A 16,014-nucleotide genomic window follows, 5' to 3' on the forward strand; every position below is an offset into this window, starting at 1 on the left:
AAACGAAAAAACAACAAATGCGCCGAGGAAACTTATCTTGTTTATAGTTTTGTGGCCACTGTCAACCACACTGGCAGGGACTGCTGGGTGTTGGTGATGACGGGCCAAGCGAGCGCTAATGCAATGTTGGACGAGTTTTCCCTTTACTTTTTTGTGCACGAAATGAACCATAGACATCATTAAATTTTTCGATGCAAAAATACGGTCACAACACGGGAGATACATCACACCATTTTGATGGGGTAGTTTGTTTCCTCAGATTCCCTTGGGCATGGAAAAATTGTTTGTTCTTTTCTTTATCACGCTCCGATGGTGCCTTTGGTGGAGCGTAAGTCATCGTTTCATGATCATTGTAAATGAGTTCCTCTATGGAAAATTAAATTAAATGATGAGAAGCATTTGCAGGAATCACTGGATTCGTAGTGAAACATCGTACAACAAGAAACAAGAAAATAAATTAAAAAATCATGTCTACTTTCAAATTTTATGAAAGTATTTCATGGTTTGTAAATTATCGAATGGTTTCTATCTGTCTGTTGGGTTCATGCTGTATTTTAAGCTCCTTTTGAATAATACTTTTGACGTCTCTGCTCCGCATTCTTCTTTTTTTAGATCCAAGAGAACGGACAGCCAGTCCGTATTGCTACACATTTCTTCTATTGAAAGCATATTTAATAAATAGAAAAAAATCATTGTCTTCATCACCCTTTTCCACATTGACGAAAAAAAGTGAAACATGAATGAACATTGAACAGCAAAACAGTGACCAAATTTGCTCACTTGTGAGTTTACACGGCTTCGTTCTATACGTGATATCGCCCTCACGACATATCACTCCCACTCTTCAAACTCTTCACCATCACGAGGCAGCTCTTCACCATCTTAAAGCTTTTCTCCCTACGACATAATTCTTCAACCTCACTTAATTCTTTAAACTCACGGAGTAGCTTAGTGGCCTCACAAGGTAGCACAAGGTAGTTCTCGCCCACCCGACATAATTCTTCGCTTTTTTAGGTCTTCATCCCCAAGGAGTACCTTTTTGCCTTCATGAGATAGCTTTTCGCCCTTTCCAGATAGATCTTCGCACTATTCGAACTCTTCTCTTTCACAATGTGGGTTGTGTAAGAATTCTCAAAATAACTGAACTGTTCGGCTTCTCATTTGCGACTGACTTTTTTTTACCTAATGTTACATGTCTGTTAGCCTGCTCTGCTGAGGATCAATCCGATTATCGGGCACGATGTGTGCAGGGCGCGGGAACGATCGTGCTTCCCTGATTGTGTAGCTTAAAGTGACTTGTTCAATACTTTACATAGGTCTTCGCCATCGTCGAGCTCTTTGTCTTCAGTGAGCGTAAAGTTATTAGGAGGCCTCTGCTCTTACACGTCAGTGAGCAGCTGTCCTCTTCTCTTTAAATGCAGCCGCTTTACACAACAATAATTAATACGCTAGAGACTTAAGCTCTACTAACTGAATCTTGAAATTTATATTTGAGGTAACATAAGACTCCCTGATCTTAAAAATGCCCATATTTGCAATGGCTGCATGAAAGTTTATTATAGCTTTTAAGGACAAATCAACTGTGGCTATTCTAGAATCAAGTGTCAGTAATAACGATGGGTTTTGTTATTTTAATGGGTTATTACTTAGCACTCACAATGTGTCTAATATAATTGTAAGGTAACACATTATACGTCAATTTAAAAGTACTTTTTTGCAGCAGATATATTAACATATTAAGACTTAGCATTATCACTTACAAAATCAAAAAATTACATGGTTTTTGGAAATGCGCTGTTGAAAAAAAAACCAAATCGTATGTTCTGTTTTATCATATAATATATTCTTTTTAGCACATGTAGTACTTATCTTCTTGCCAATTCAACCCATAAATTGTCTTATTTATTCAAAATGATTTAAAGTTGTAATTTTTTTCCCAAACTAAGAAAGGTCACTCGAATTTCGCCTGTCAATGCTTAACATAATAAACTGTTCTATGAAAATTCGTTTCTAATAGACGTGTTTCCATTAGCTTCATGCTTTTTTGTAGAAGAAATACAAGTGGAAACATTTATCTTTTTCCCTCTCAAGATTCTACTTACTGTCTGAAACCATTCCTAAAGAAATTCTCACAGAACCTTTTTCTGAATAATGACATTTTCTTTGTCTTTCCCCAGCGCCAAACAATTTTCCCAGAAATGTTTGCTCATATCCCTGCCGTAGTTAGCAAAGCAAACAATGCAACACTAATAAAAACATTAAACATATCCTCTATCTGCACAAGGAACATAGTTTTTATGTGCGTGTGTAACTGGGAAAAATCTCGTTAGGAAAAACTATCGGAAAGCGCTGAACAACCCAGAGTGGGTGCACCGTGGGAAGGAGCAAAATAATTTGCACCTGAGAACTTTCGCCTGTATGTTTTCACATTATTTATCATTTCGCACCATTTTGCTTAGCAGGAGCCCCCGTTCACAGTGGACGTCATGCAATATCGTTTACAAGGCTTTTCACTGTGAGGGAACAAAGCAAGAAGGGACGAGCAAGAACTAGGGGAAAAAGGATCATAAAATTTTCCTTTCGTAGGGAGAATCATCCCTAAAACTGCACCTGATGCTCAATACAGACGGGGAACATTCTTCAAACAAAAAAAAGGGAACAAAAAGGATTTGCAACTAGAAATCCTACGGAAATCCCCACTGGGAGTCTTATGCCTTCCTGATGGGATTCGCTGAGTTCTTTTTTTTTACTTTCTCCTTCTTCCACTGAACTTCAGATTAGCACTGGTTTTGTCTCACCATCAATAACGGCAATGGTTCCCCTTACTGTTTCGTCACCCACACAAGACTCGTTGGAGAATAAGGGCAACAATAATCAGTAGCCGTAACCATGCCCTTGTTCCCCCTTTCTTAGGAATCCTGCTTTCTAATGCATCTTTCGTGTAACGAGATGCGGTTGCTCGTAGGCGAAATTGAATAAGACAAGACTAACCACTAGCTGACAGCGAGAAAGACCTTAACTTTGCCTTCGTTTTGTTAATGTGTCCCCGGTGCGCGTTAATGGCATTCCGAAATGGAAACGAGTGACGGTAGCATCGACATCGTAAAAAAACTCTCCCAGTAGGGTGATTTTAATTAAAACATCGAAATCTCAAAGGTTAAAGTAACGGAGTTTGATCACCTGCCCTACCTAGGCTGCACGGGGCGACGTTGAAAAGTTTAATCCCGTTTACGCTGACGCGCTCTTGCATTAAGAGGATTGACTCGAGTTGTGCCAACGTTTCATTCACACCGGGCAAAAGTTTGTGCGGGAAGCTTTCGCATATAAACGTTAATGAGCGTTGGAATCACCTGGATATGTCAAGCGGGTTGTTGGTCGGTGGCTATTACTTTGCACTCGCTGCGAAGTGACGGTGATTGAAATGCAAGTAGTCAGCAACTAACTTTTAAAGCCGTTTCTAACAAAGCTCTCTGGTTGAGAATTTACTGAACGCTTTCTTTCTATAATGGAATATATTGGAAAACAAATAGTAGAAAGAAGAAAAGAGATGAAACAATAAGTTAGAAGCATTTGTTATTCTGTTTTAACTCAACATGCGCCATTTAACCAAATAAAACGCTCATAGATTCAATACGCCTGAAAGTATGCAATTGGATTTTTCATAACTGATTAGCTTATTCAGTTCTTCATTCTTAATGACTACTTGCAACTTTTAAACAATACTTCAAACATCATATCGCGTTTTGAACGGCACAGACCTTCCCGTTCGTTCGTTTTTCTTCACAGACCTTCCCTGACCTTTACCAAACCTTACAGCTAAAATAAATGATTAATAATATTTAATTTCTGTCATTTATTAAAAGGGCTTATTTTAAATTGTCTAATGACTGTAGGTGGAAGTCTCTTCCTTCCAGTCTAGAATATTTTTTATTGTTGCTCTAGATCCGCAGTAAAAATGGGGTTCCACAACACCTAAATAGATGAGTGTGAACTTTAAAATAGAAGAATTCGATGGAATCAATCAGCTATTTTCGGGTGGCAACTACTTCATTAGCAAATTTGATTTGCTAACCATTCTAATCATCTAAAAGCCCCGAGACACATGAATAGTATAACTATAACACTTTGGTCAGATAAATTTAAAGGAAGCATTTGACTAAGCTAAACATATGAAAAATATTTATACAGTTAAAACGGCCAAAGGGACACTAAAACATCATTGCATACTGCCTGGCGCTGCAGATCATATTTAGAGCTTAGTCTATTTATCAAATTGGTTGTGATTGGTCCTCTTTTGCAAAGATTTTGTGTAAAGTTGAATTAAGAAACAACAACACGAATGTATTACTTTGAATTACTTCTCAGTGCTCTGGCGTAACAGACTGTATCGAACGGAACCCCACCCAAACAACAGGAATTGGTGAAAACATTCCCAGCGCGGTAAACGTAAATCTCATTTCGAAAAGTGCACGAAAGTGGATAATGAATTACTTTCACTGCCGCGCATCTCTCTCTCTCTGTCTCCCTTCTGATCATTTTGCTACTAGAACGCTAATCCACAGCAAACAGTGATGGAAAAAACGTGGTGAAATTTTGTAGCGCAAATAGAAAAACGCACCCCACCACTTACAAGGCTGCCTGTCGCGGACAGGCTGGAAGAAATGGGTTTTTGCCCATTTTCCTCAGCAGAAGTGCGGGAAAAAACGCCATTCCTTGTTCACACCGCGTCGCTAGCCCTTTCCCTGGGAGCCTTTCTCCTTGTTGTTTTGTGTGTTGTTTTGCGAACGAGCTGTATGTTTGATCTTGCACAACGAATGTAATAAATTACTTTCGAAATAATATATATAAATAAATTCTGCCATCACCATGCGAGGGTGCGAGCGAAGGTGCGAGCATTCAGTCGTCCTCGCTGCTAGCCAACAAAAACAGCCAACGATTGCAATATGGCGCAGTACGGAGGCACGAATCGGAATCCTGCGGGAGCCGACGCCAACTGGCAGTGACTCGCGCTCCAAAAATCTAAAGCCTTCTGTGGGGAGTGTGAGTCCTGCCAGCAGTTGATTCACTTCTTATGCCACCTCGAGCCTCTCTCTCTCTCACTCTCTTCTCCACAAGAATGTTGTTGCATCGGCCGAAACCTCTGGATGGCTCCATCATTTGACCAAACATTCTACCCCTCTCGCTATGTCTGTGGGTTGAAACTAGGAAAGTGAATAAAAAAGAATATCCCCTCGTAAGCCCGCAACGAAAAACGGTTCAAAACCATTAACCACTTAAATTTATTGCTGAAAAACATAATTCTTCGGAACGATTACGGTTGGGAAATAAATTAAGTAACGATGCCCAGACTCGTCGCGTTCGCCACCGTTGCCATCAACTACATATAGAGCTGCCTTCAGTGTATCCTTAAAGCGAAGAAGACGAAGATGGCTACAACAACGAAAAAGCCATTCGTAAAATAATTTCTCTTCCCATTCCTACAGCCAACGCAGCAGCATCGTTTCTTCAAAAACCGTTTGCCAAAAGCGCGCCGAAACGAAATTAACACCGATTTGGGAAAAAGTAAATTTAGGGCTTATTGTTGCTGCTGCTGCTGTTAGTGTTGCTGTCTTTCGCAGCAAGATCAACTTCGACTTGAACGTTGTTTAGAACGAAATTTACCAAACCAACCAACGAAATCCTTCCCATACGGGCGTTCCACTGACGGCTCGGCTATTAATCTCGGGTGAATAGAAAAATGGATTTTCCACAGGACTCGAAAACACCGCCAACCAGTTACGGTTCTGTTAATTGAGGGCACTGTTGTGTACTGGCAAAGGTGAACACTGAAGCCTGAAGAAAACCACACACACACACACACACACATGCACGCCTTGAGCCATGAGTGCTCAGAGCGATCAATCTTGGTGATTTGGTGAGGGTTGATATGGTTTTTGAAAAATTGACGAATCTAATTGGACGTGTGTTCGGCCAGAGTTACACAGCTCAGCACAGTGAAGCAAAGTTTGTTCTGTACAGAATAGTGCGGACTTCCTGTTGGCACAAAAAAGGTAAAACTTAGACTCCTTGAACGTGTGAAGCAAGAGGTTTTACTAGAGCAAGAGTCTTTTACCTTGCATTTAAACAAAAGATTAATGTGGTTCGGTGGCAACAACGATAGAGGCGCCGGCCTTCAACTGGATATCTCATCGTGTCCGGATCACATTTCTCAGAAAAAATGAATATCAACCTCGTCACATGAATACATTCCGACGGTTGAAAATCTTCATTTGAAGTTTACTCGCCAGCATAAACGTAGAGGCGTTCGTTAACAACTTCCGCTTTAATTTCACTGACACATTTATTTCAAATTATGCAATATTTAGATAATTATTAACTTAAGCAGCATTTGTCTCCAACAACCTTCATTTAAAACCGCAAGGCTTTACAGCTTCCAATAATTGTCCCACTAAAACAACGACAAAGCACTTTACAGTCAATTGATTCTTTATGGTGACCAAACCCTTCACCTTTCGCGTAAGCTAAAATCCAATTGTGACGTCATGAATGGACAGTTGATTCCCGGCGTAAAACCACATCCGGGTCGGGTTCGTAGGTTAGTAGTTTGGTGGAAAACCATTTCCAAATTCCAACCGGCCACGTAACCGCTGTAAACTAACCGTTGTACTATGCAACAATTTGTTACAAAATCCACCGAACCCAACCGAAAGTTGTCCTTTCGATTGCACAAAAAAAAAGCAGAACCCATGCATCCACGTACTACACGCAAAGCGTTATCTTCAAACCACGCTCGACGGGTGTGCAGCCGATCCATTAGCACACCTTTTACCTTTCCCTAACAGAAAAAACTGTGATACGGTTGGTGTTTTTTGGCGGAAAGGAAATTTCGGAGTTTTATCCTATTTTGGGGGGGGGGGGGGGGGGGGGGTTGAACTCCAGTATTGCTCCAAAAAACCCATCGCCAACCGCAAACTGTCCGGTTCACTAATATTCCAGGCCCATGTTGAAGACCGGTAATGGGTTGGTTTGGGTTTCCTGTCACTTATTTTCCCCCTTTCTTTCTTTTTTCTCTCTCACACACACACACTCTCTCTCTCTCTCTCTCTATAGGAGAAGCATTTTTGGACACAATTTAGCAACCGATAGGTTAGGTTATTTGCTATTATTTGTTGCTGTTGCTATACTTCGATCCTCGAATCGATTAACGCACGTTACACGATATTTCTGTGTGTGTGTGTGTGTGGCCTGCCACTGTGAATTTAGCTTTAAACCGGAACCAAAACCACACCGTAAAGTGCTATGAGTACAGTTGTCGCTTCTCCGTTGCTTTCTTCCACAGCGGTACCAATCCGGTCGTGATAGCTTCCCCGGCCGAGCTGGCCGGTATGACGCTCGAGCGGCGGCTCACATCCTACGACTGGGAGAATCAGTTCGAGAGCTTCCAGGACGCGACCAGGCAGGGTTCCTTCAAGCCACTCTGCTGGACACCGACCAACACGATGCTACCGGTAAGTTGCCAGTGTTTTAAACTCGGGAAGGGAATGCAGGAAAATCTACAAAACGGGTTTTCCCGAAGTCCCGTTCGAGATGTCTAATACGTAAAGACATGGGTTGTTTGCTGGAGCCGCTTTCAATTGACTACCACATTACGACACACGAAAGACGGCTAGGGTAAAGAGTTTGCCAATACCTGTCCCTTTAATCCTTCCTGCCAGCGCTGCACATGACAGTTTATGACAGGGTTTCGTTTGTGTACCGATGAAGCACGTGTGGGATTTTCTTCGACAGTTCCGCCCATGAGCGCCTGACTGGCTTCGGTATTCCACGTACTCAGGGAAGAAGAAGGAAGGGATCGAAATGGATGAAATAAAACTTTTAAATAAGCCTTCCAAAAATGGTAATGATAACATATAATTCCCCACTGGAGCAATTTTGGCCCTTTACAGTCGAGTTGGCTTTCCGTCGTATTTAGGTTTTATTATTTTTTTTCCTTTCGACATGTGTGTGTGTGTGTGTATTGAAGCAGTACGTGACAACTTCAAGGGGATGTAAAACTATACAGGAATTCTATCCCGTACACACACATACTTTAATTCCACCCTAGCCCTAACTAGCAACACGTGTGTGGAGGAAGATTTGGATGGATTTCTCGCATGTTTGGGCTTATCTGCCCTTTAGTCCATGCATTGCCCACACGCACGAGATGTGGTGTGCGTGCTCCCTTTCCCTGCACTTTAATCCCTTTTTAGTACCTTCGGGGAAAGTCACGAACCAAAAAAACCAGTTTGGTACGATATGTGTATATTACTAGTTTCGTTTTACAAATGAAGCAAAATCCTTACGAGACTCGTGGGGGTGAGTCCCGGAGTTTAGTGAGGCTTACAGGAACGATTTTGTGTATGTGTGTTTTCTTTTCTACTGCAACAAAGATAGTTTTTGCTTGAAATAAATGGTTCTATTTCGAAAATTAACAAAGAGGAGACATTTAAGTAAAATTAACAAAGATTTGGGATTTTTTTTTCTTGCTTTTATAAGCAAATTCTGAGTTATGTCTCATGTTAGAATCAATTACCTCTTCGGCCATATTTTACAAATTTTAGTTCAAATTTTCAGTTCTTCAATTCGAGTAAACGAATTTGAGTTCGTCGATCCTGTGATGTAGACGACTGTGACGTCGATCCTCACACGACAGGACCAGGGCTCTTTTCTGATCTGGGCCATTCCCCACTGGTAGGAAACTACGCAAGTCAATTAAGCCAATCGAAGGCAGGTGTTTAGAAAAATTAATAAAGTTGTAAGTAATTTGGCTACTTTAAAAACAACTCACCTTGTTCCTCTTTGCAATAAGTGTAAAAAGACGAGATGAGCGATAAGCGTAAAATGAGTGTCTATTTTGAGTGAACATATTTTTAAGAGGAGATTAGTCATTCAGAAAAATAATTTAATTTTGTACAGAATAATACTAATAATGTACAGAAAGAGCTCAAAACTTTTTTTTTTTCTCCACTTCATTCATTCGGATTTTGAAGACTTAACTTGTGATGAAAATTTGTTTTCCAAAATGACATTTTAAATAAAACCAAGGTAGCTAAGGTAGGTTACTAAAATCTTGAAATCCAGCATCCAAAACCATGGCCCCCATGCAAGAGCAACTGAAAAGCTCATATGATATTTGAGAATCAAGGACACAATAAACTCTTGTTACAAATATACGCTTTATCCTTCCTTTTCGTTACTTACATTATTGGACTAGTGTGCAAGAATGTGAAAAGAAAGTCCCACTAGACACTAGACAAACGTTCTTCAGACTAACATCAAAGTAAAAGCACACATCCTTCGGAAACACGCAATTTTACACTAAAGAGTTTTGTGCGAGAAAAAAAAGATCTAGATAAAGATGAACCAAACTGTGTCTCACACAGGCACACACAGACACTCATAGAGACGATAGAGTTATCTTACAAGGGCTAGTGATAGCTGCAGGTTTCAATAAAACACATTTTACCAGCATGCGAAAGACACAAGAACGTGCATTACCACTTTCCACTGGATGCAGCCGATGGTACCAAGCGTTAAGCGCTAATGAGAGGCAAACCGTGCACCGTTTGCCGCATTGTCCCATCCACTAAGGCACACGCTTGGAGTATGCTTGCCCGAACCCGAAAGCAAACGACACAACGACTTCTTATGCACACACAGTGACATCAAAGGACATTACTTCGGTATGTTAAAGGTTCGTTGTATCTATGTTTTTGTATTCTTCTCGACCGAATCATCCTGTTTCACATGGCAGACAGTTTGGTTGCACCAGGAATGCAACATTCCCGCACGGTGCACCTGTATGTGTGTAAGCGTAGGTATCTTGTACTTAAGCCACTGCACTCTTCCCATTTTCACAGAGTTTGACATTGTTCTCGTTGGGTGATATTACGTTACCCTTGCGTGTTTTTTCTCTCCGAAAACAAAAAAAGCACGGATACTGATATGATGTGTTTTTATTTTTTCGGCTTATCCTTCGCTAATGTCAAGCATGATGTGCCCAAAACATCAAAGGGTTCCTTGCACTTTTTTGTTTGTTTGATGAGCTGGTGGATTGAAAAATTGCCTTGTTACACGATGTGTGTACGGTCTGAAGAATTTGTTTAGGATCGTTGTTATTAAATCGTGAGATGGTGAAGCTGATGTTTTGTGAATTATTATTCAAAAGTACTTTAGCACGTCCTGGATGATGTTAAGCAATGTAGAAGAGAAAAATAATGGTTCATAAATTAATGGCCTGCCAAATCTACATTTTATATCGTGTTGGTAAATTTTCCATGTTATTATTGGCCTTTTCGCAATAGTCGACAATTTAACAAATATATTCAAACCCTAATTATAGGGTTTATTATAGAAATATTAAAATATATAAGTTGCTGAATCGCTCAACATCTAGGATAGCTCTCTTAACAATTACACAGAAAATGAAAGGCTTGCTGTTAGTAGCTTTAATTAGTTAGTGCTCCTTCAGTTTCTTTTCTCTCATGCAACAGTAGCTCCATCTACCATCAATAACGAGAAACACTAATCCATTGCAACGGATAGCGCAAATGAAGACGTTTCTCAGTCTCTCTCGCTTTCTCTCTATCTTTCTCTCTTTCTCTCTTTCTCTTCCTATCTCTCTTGCTCGTTTCTAAAAGTAGTTCAAAGTCCAGCATCCACCAATGCACAAATGTAAATGTCTACCATTCCCTGTCATGTCCCAAACGTGTACAAGATCTTCAGTCTTTGTCATTCCTCTCAAAAGAAACACTCCCATTGCTACTCTTCGCCTTTCGGAAAGGCTCAAGCTTCATCGGTTCCGACTCCTGGTCACGGCTACACAGGGCTGCAGAGTAGAACAGAAGAAAGCAGCAGAAAAAACACACACAGCACTCCAAACCGTACTGTGCTGGCGCTATTATTCTCGATATGTTGTAATGTCGGCATCCCTTTGATGTTTGTTTCAAAAGCACTCGCGCGGACACACACACACGCGCTGCTGCTACTCTACTCCTTTTGTTATTTGCCCTTCAGGAGGAACTGTGTGTGTGTGTGTGTTCAGGGGTTTTCTTTTCAAACTCAAAACTTGGCGTGGGAAAGGGGGCAGAACTGGATGGGATGGGATGGATGATGATGTTGGTCGAGACATTTTTTAAGTACCCAACCTCCACTCTTTGCCACCTCGGTTCTCGTGCGTTGTGTAGCTGTGTGTGAAGATTTTTTTTTGTCTCCTCCTACTCCATGTCCAGACATCAGAGGCCTCGTTTGAATGGATCAATGGTTTTTGGGGGAAATGCGTGGCCGGAGGTTGGGATGAGGATGGGAAAAACAGGCACGTAAGAAAAACACTTGCGAAAAGGAACTACTACATCATAAACTCTCAGCTCAGCTCTCTCAGGGCTTTCGGAGGGAATATGAGTACAAGAAGTAGAACACCAAGCACTTGAAGTTTTGTCCGCAAAATCCCCTCCGGTATGGAGCAATGGACTACCGTGTCCCGTGGCAAAGCGAAAACCAACGGGATGGAACGTCATAATAAAACCATTGATGGTAATGATTAGAAGAAACTGTGCGTGATTGCTTTATGAAGAAGCATAAAGACTTCCACTCACTCTCGGCGTACAAATGCACGCTTGTATGTGGGCGGGTGAGGAAACATTAGATCGTCATCTAGGTCCTGCACCATACTCATCGTACCAAAGCGATAGGCGCTTGTATTTATAGTTTCAAAACCCAACCCACAGCGATACACACCGAGAATGTATGCCTTCACGCTTCTAGCTAAGCATGAAAAACGCAATTCAGTAAATAATCTCCAGCCTCACACCATCTTTCAGTTTATAAATATTACATTTTTAATATTTTTTTCCTTGCTCGGTTTTGTTTTCCTTCCTTCCATATTTGCCTATCTTCAAACAGCCACGCTAATCTCGACCCAAAAAAAAGCATAGCTGCAACCTTTAACTAGCATTGCATCTGCAGAGGTAGGGACATTTTCGCATGATGCTGAGGGTTCAACCATCAAACGGAATAATTGAGGCACAAAAGTTTGTTTACCATCCCTCCTTTCTTTTGCTTTTCCTACCAACAACTATGGGGTGGTGGGATGTGTTTTTTGTTTGTTTTGTAGCCACCATTTTTCCATATTCCTTAAGCGCAGCTCGTTTCTATTTGGTTTCCTTCTGTGCTCATGTAATTTATCCCATTGGCCGGTTTGAGGTTTGGTCAGCATCTTGTAAGGAAAATACAACGTTGCAGGAACATTTGCTAGACGTTTGCTTCGCTTTCGTAAAATGTGAAACAAAACTTGAGAGGGAAAGGAAAATACCCCGAGAGCTCGTTAGGAAAGTTTCTTCGCTACAGCCGAACTGAAGTGCGGCACGGATTGTAATGATTCCGTTTTTGCGGCATAGCGCCACGAGAACTAGTCTCGTACCGTGTGCTGAGAGTGCATCCTTTCGGTGGGTTGAAAATTTTTTGGAAGGGTTAGAGGGAAGTGCTTACTGGTGAAGGCTTTGCGGGAGATTCTTAAATCGTCAACATCGTTTTATAGTTAATTATTTTTAAATGCCAATGATTCTTAGCATATAACAAGACACATTTAAATAAAATGCGCAGTGAAGAAAATATTTTTATACACTGCAAATTTCCTACATTCGACTGCTTTTTATTGCAATTTTAACTTTGCTAATGGACTTGCCAATGCAATATTAGTGTAATGAGAAACAGTTTATAAAAATCAGTAAATTTCAATATAAATCATGAGTTGTAATCGTTCGAGATGAAGTTTCAAGAAGAAGCTTAGTATGGACAATAAAAATGGACAGACTATGATAAATATCTATCAACCATCATTTCAGGAGGTCTTTCAGTATTCGGAACCATGTTTTTAAAACATTTGTGTGGTTTTTTATGTTCAAAATTATAGACAAACTATCTAAAGAAATCCTTGAAATTTTAAACTTTAAAAATACAAAAATATGTTGCCGATTGTCTGAATTTTTAAAATTTTCACTTATTATATTCAATTTCATTGGCTGACTACTTCTTTGCATCTTACTTCCCCTTTGATTAGATAGCATAATGAATTTTATTTCCAAAAATTGCACAATTGTTTTAAAAATTCCATTTAGAACCAACATTTGAAAAGTATTTTAATTGCATGCCCACATTCAGGCGTTTGTTGTATGTTTATGATTTCGTTTTTTGTACAAAATTTAGATACTTCATTGACGTACTCCAATACAAAGTGCTGTTTAAAATTCATTTTTTTCATTTCGGAATGCATAAATGCAGGAGCTTTGTTTACACAACTCTTTGGTTTTTTTTTTTACAGTCACTCCTTTGTTCATTTGGATAACCAAGTTTTTAGAGGAAATAAGAAAGAGACACTTTTAAATACACCAAAACCATTAGGTAGCATGTTACAGACAGTTTCGCAAATTTTATGTATGCATCCTAAAAGCCTACATCAAGGCTCCCTTGTGCTATTATCGCTTCACTTTCGAATTTAATCAATTCACTACCCATTGCACTACTCATCTTGCAGTACACAAAACAACTGAACGAAAACAAACCATAACCAGATGAAAGAAACATGAAACTTTCTTTCCTTTCTTGTATTACTCAGCTCAAGAAAACACAACTCCGACCGCTGAAGAGAGTCCGTTCTCGTTAAGAAATACTTTTGTATTGTTTTTTTTTTTTTTTTGTATTTGCTCGAAGGCAACCGACTGCTGCTGCTGATCTACCGAGGCTGCACATACTGTTACTACTTTTCCTTGTGCAGTCGTGCAAATGGTGCTAGTAATTGGTATGCGGTTACAAGCAACCATACCGATAGCCCGTTTTTCCCACTCACTGATCCCGAGCTGATGTGCCATCGTCCATCGTCCATTATTTGATGGATATATCCTGAACCATCCAACGGAATGTGGCCGCAAGCCATGAAACACACTGCCACAAATGAAAAGTGCACGATGCAACTTTGCCCGCCCCCATCGTACGAACCGTCTTGCGAGGAAACGAATTGGAACAAATGACCAGAACGTTTCTATGTTTTATCTCGTGCAATTTCATCCGCGTCCCTGTTCCAGTTCTCCTGTGCTCCCTTGCCTGGTGTGCTGGTTGTGGATTTTCGATCGAAAAACATTCCGGGTTGAGGGCCGTATTTTTGTGGCTAGATATGAGTGGTATCATTTACCACGCCACAAGACCGAAAGATTCTCCCTTCACAAGCACACACACTCCGAACTGCAAAAAAATAAATGGACACTCTAGAGAAGATACAGTCCCGGTGGGAAAACACGAAACTCGACCGAAACATTTAAACAGCAAAGTGGGTTTACCGACGTGAGAAACGTGATGAAATTTTCAATTCGATAAAAATTCGTTCCCTTTATATTGCTAGAGTTTTCTCTTGTCTACCTCGGATAACTTTTTCACGCTCCTTCTTTGTTTTTTTTTCTTTTGCTCTCTCTCCCTCCCTCCCCACAGGGCATCGAGTCGGAATCGTTCAGCAGTAACATAACGCGCCACTGGAAACCGGTGGACCGGTGTCGAAACATTCACACCAACCTAGTTACCGAGACGGGCACACCGAACATGATCGATATGCCGGCGATGGACGATCACGAATCGACCAACATGATCGATGCCGATCTGAAGGCGAAAATGTCCCGCAGCGGTCAACAGACGCCGCCGACCACCAACCATCGGCAGGTCGGTCGTAGCTCCGGTTCAACGCTGCTCGAATCGTTCCTCGCCCTAACGGTGGCCGCCATTCTAGGGTTCGCTTTACAGTAGAAAGAGCCGGCCACCCCCCCCACCCGGGCAGGGGAGTCGCAGTGAGACAAAACAAGCATACGGAAAGCAATAAATACACTACACTCTTATCGACGACACACGCACGCCGCTTGCCATCCCATCCCGGAAGCTCATTAGCCCGCGCGCGAAACGGAAACAATATGTACGCCCAACTGTACCGAGCCCGTTTTAGGCGAGCGGAAGGTTTTGCTGTACGGATGGAGTACTTCCCTAGCTCTCTCTCTCTCTCTTTTACTTTGCTTATCTGTAAATATGTCATGTATGAAACGGTGCGGAATATTGGCACACCATCCAGCTCTGGGAGAAGAGCGAACGCTGCGTGTCGAGGATGATTTGTATAGGGAGACGAAAGGGAAGCTAAAACTACATTTAACACGGCACAAACTCACACACACACACACATGATGCATGTATATAATCTCATTGAATGTGTAAACCCTACTAATATAGCAGCAGTCAGCAGGAAGCAGTCACTGTGAACGTTTCCAAAGCATAACCCGTGGCAATATAAGCGTTGAGTAATGTTTAATAATTGTGTTTAAAATTGATTTGTTTCTATTTAATACTCCAGTTTTTCTTTCAATCAATAATTAACTTGTTTTCTTCTTTTATGCAATCATAACAAACTAAAATAATTGCAAAAATAAAACCGATAGGTGTCAAAGACGTATCATTACCAACATCATCATCATTAAAAGAAATCTGTAGTTCCTTTGTTTCCGAAGGAAATGGGAATACTACTGCGAGCTAATGCAACAGTGAATAGTATAAACGCAGGCGCAGTTTAGAATTGTACAATGTCAAAGCAAAAAATGGAAGCAAACCATGCGAAGAGTGCACTCTAAAACTGATAAACGGAAATAAATAAGCGCCCGAAAAACCAAAGTGATTATGGAATAATAAAAAAATGTCAAACAGATCGATGCCTTGTTTTGGTTTTGCTTAGCAATAAGGCATGAGAAAGCTGCACAGTCTGAAGCAGTTGAAGAAATTGTAAAAGGTAAGTTGATTTAAAAGAATTATGAGCGGCAGATCTACAGTTGAGAAGACCTTTTGAGCTTCGTGTGCAACAACTCTTTTCGGTAACGGCTGGACCAAATGAAGGATCTGGCTCTGTGTCTGGAATGATTTATGTTTTAGATAGAGACGACGATTTGATGATTCTTC

At 40.8% G+C, this 16,014-nt stretch overlaps 2 protein-coding genes across 2 annotated transcripts in view; one reads left to right on the plus strand and one right to left on the minus strand.

The window, feature by feature from the left end:
- Positions 1-14,826, plus strand: part of LOC126567933 (MOXD1 homolog 2-like) — a 52,260-nt gene extending 37,434 nt beyond the window's left edge. The window contains exons 8-9 of the mRNA XM_050224303.1: positions 7,340-7,508; positions 14,518-14,826. Coding sequence (XP_050080260.1) covers positions 7,340-7,508; positions 14,518-14,826 — 478 coding nt within the window. The remainder of the gene's footprint in view (positions 1-7,339; positions 7,509-14,517) is intronic.
- Positions 1-16,014, minus strand: part of LOC126567958 (MOXD1 homolog 2-like) — a 507,834-nt gene that overhangs the window by 182,850 nt on the left and 308,970 nt on the right. The window lies entirely within an intron of this gene.

Source organism: Anopheles maculipalpis, chromosome 2RL, assembly GCF_943734695.1.
Source record: "Anopheles maculipalpis chromosome 2RL, idAnoMacuDA_375_x, whole genome shotgun sequence".
Classification (NCBI taxonomy): Eukaryota; Metazoa; Arthropoda; class Insecta; order Diptera; family Culicidae; genus Anopheles; species Anopheles maculipalpis.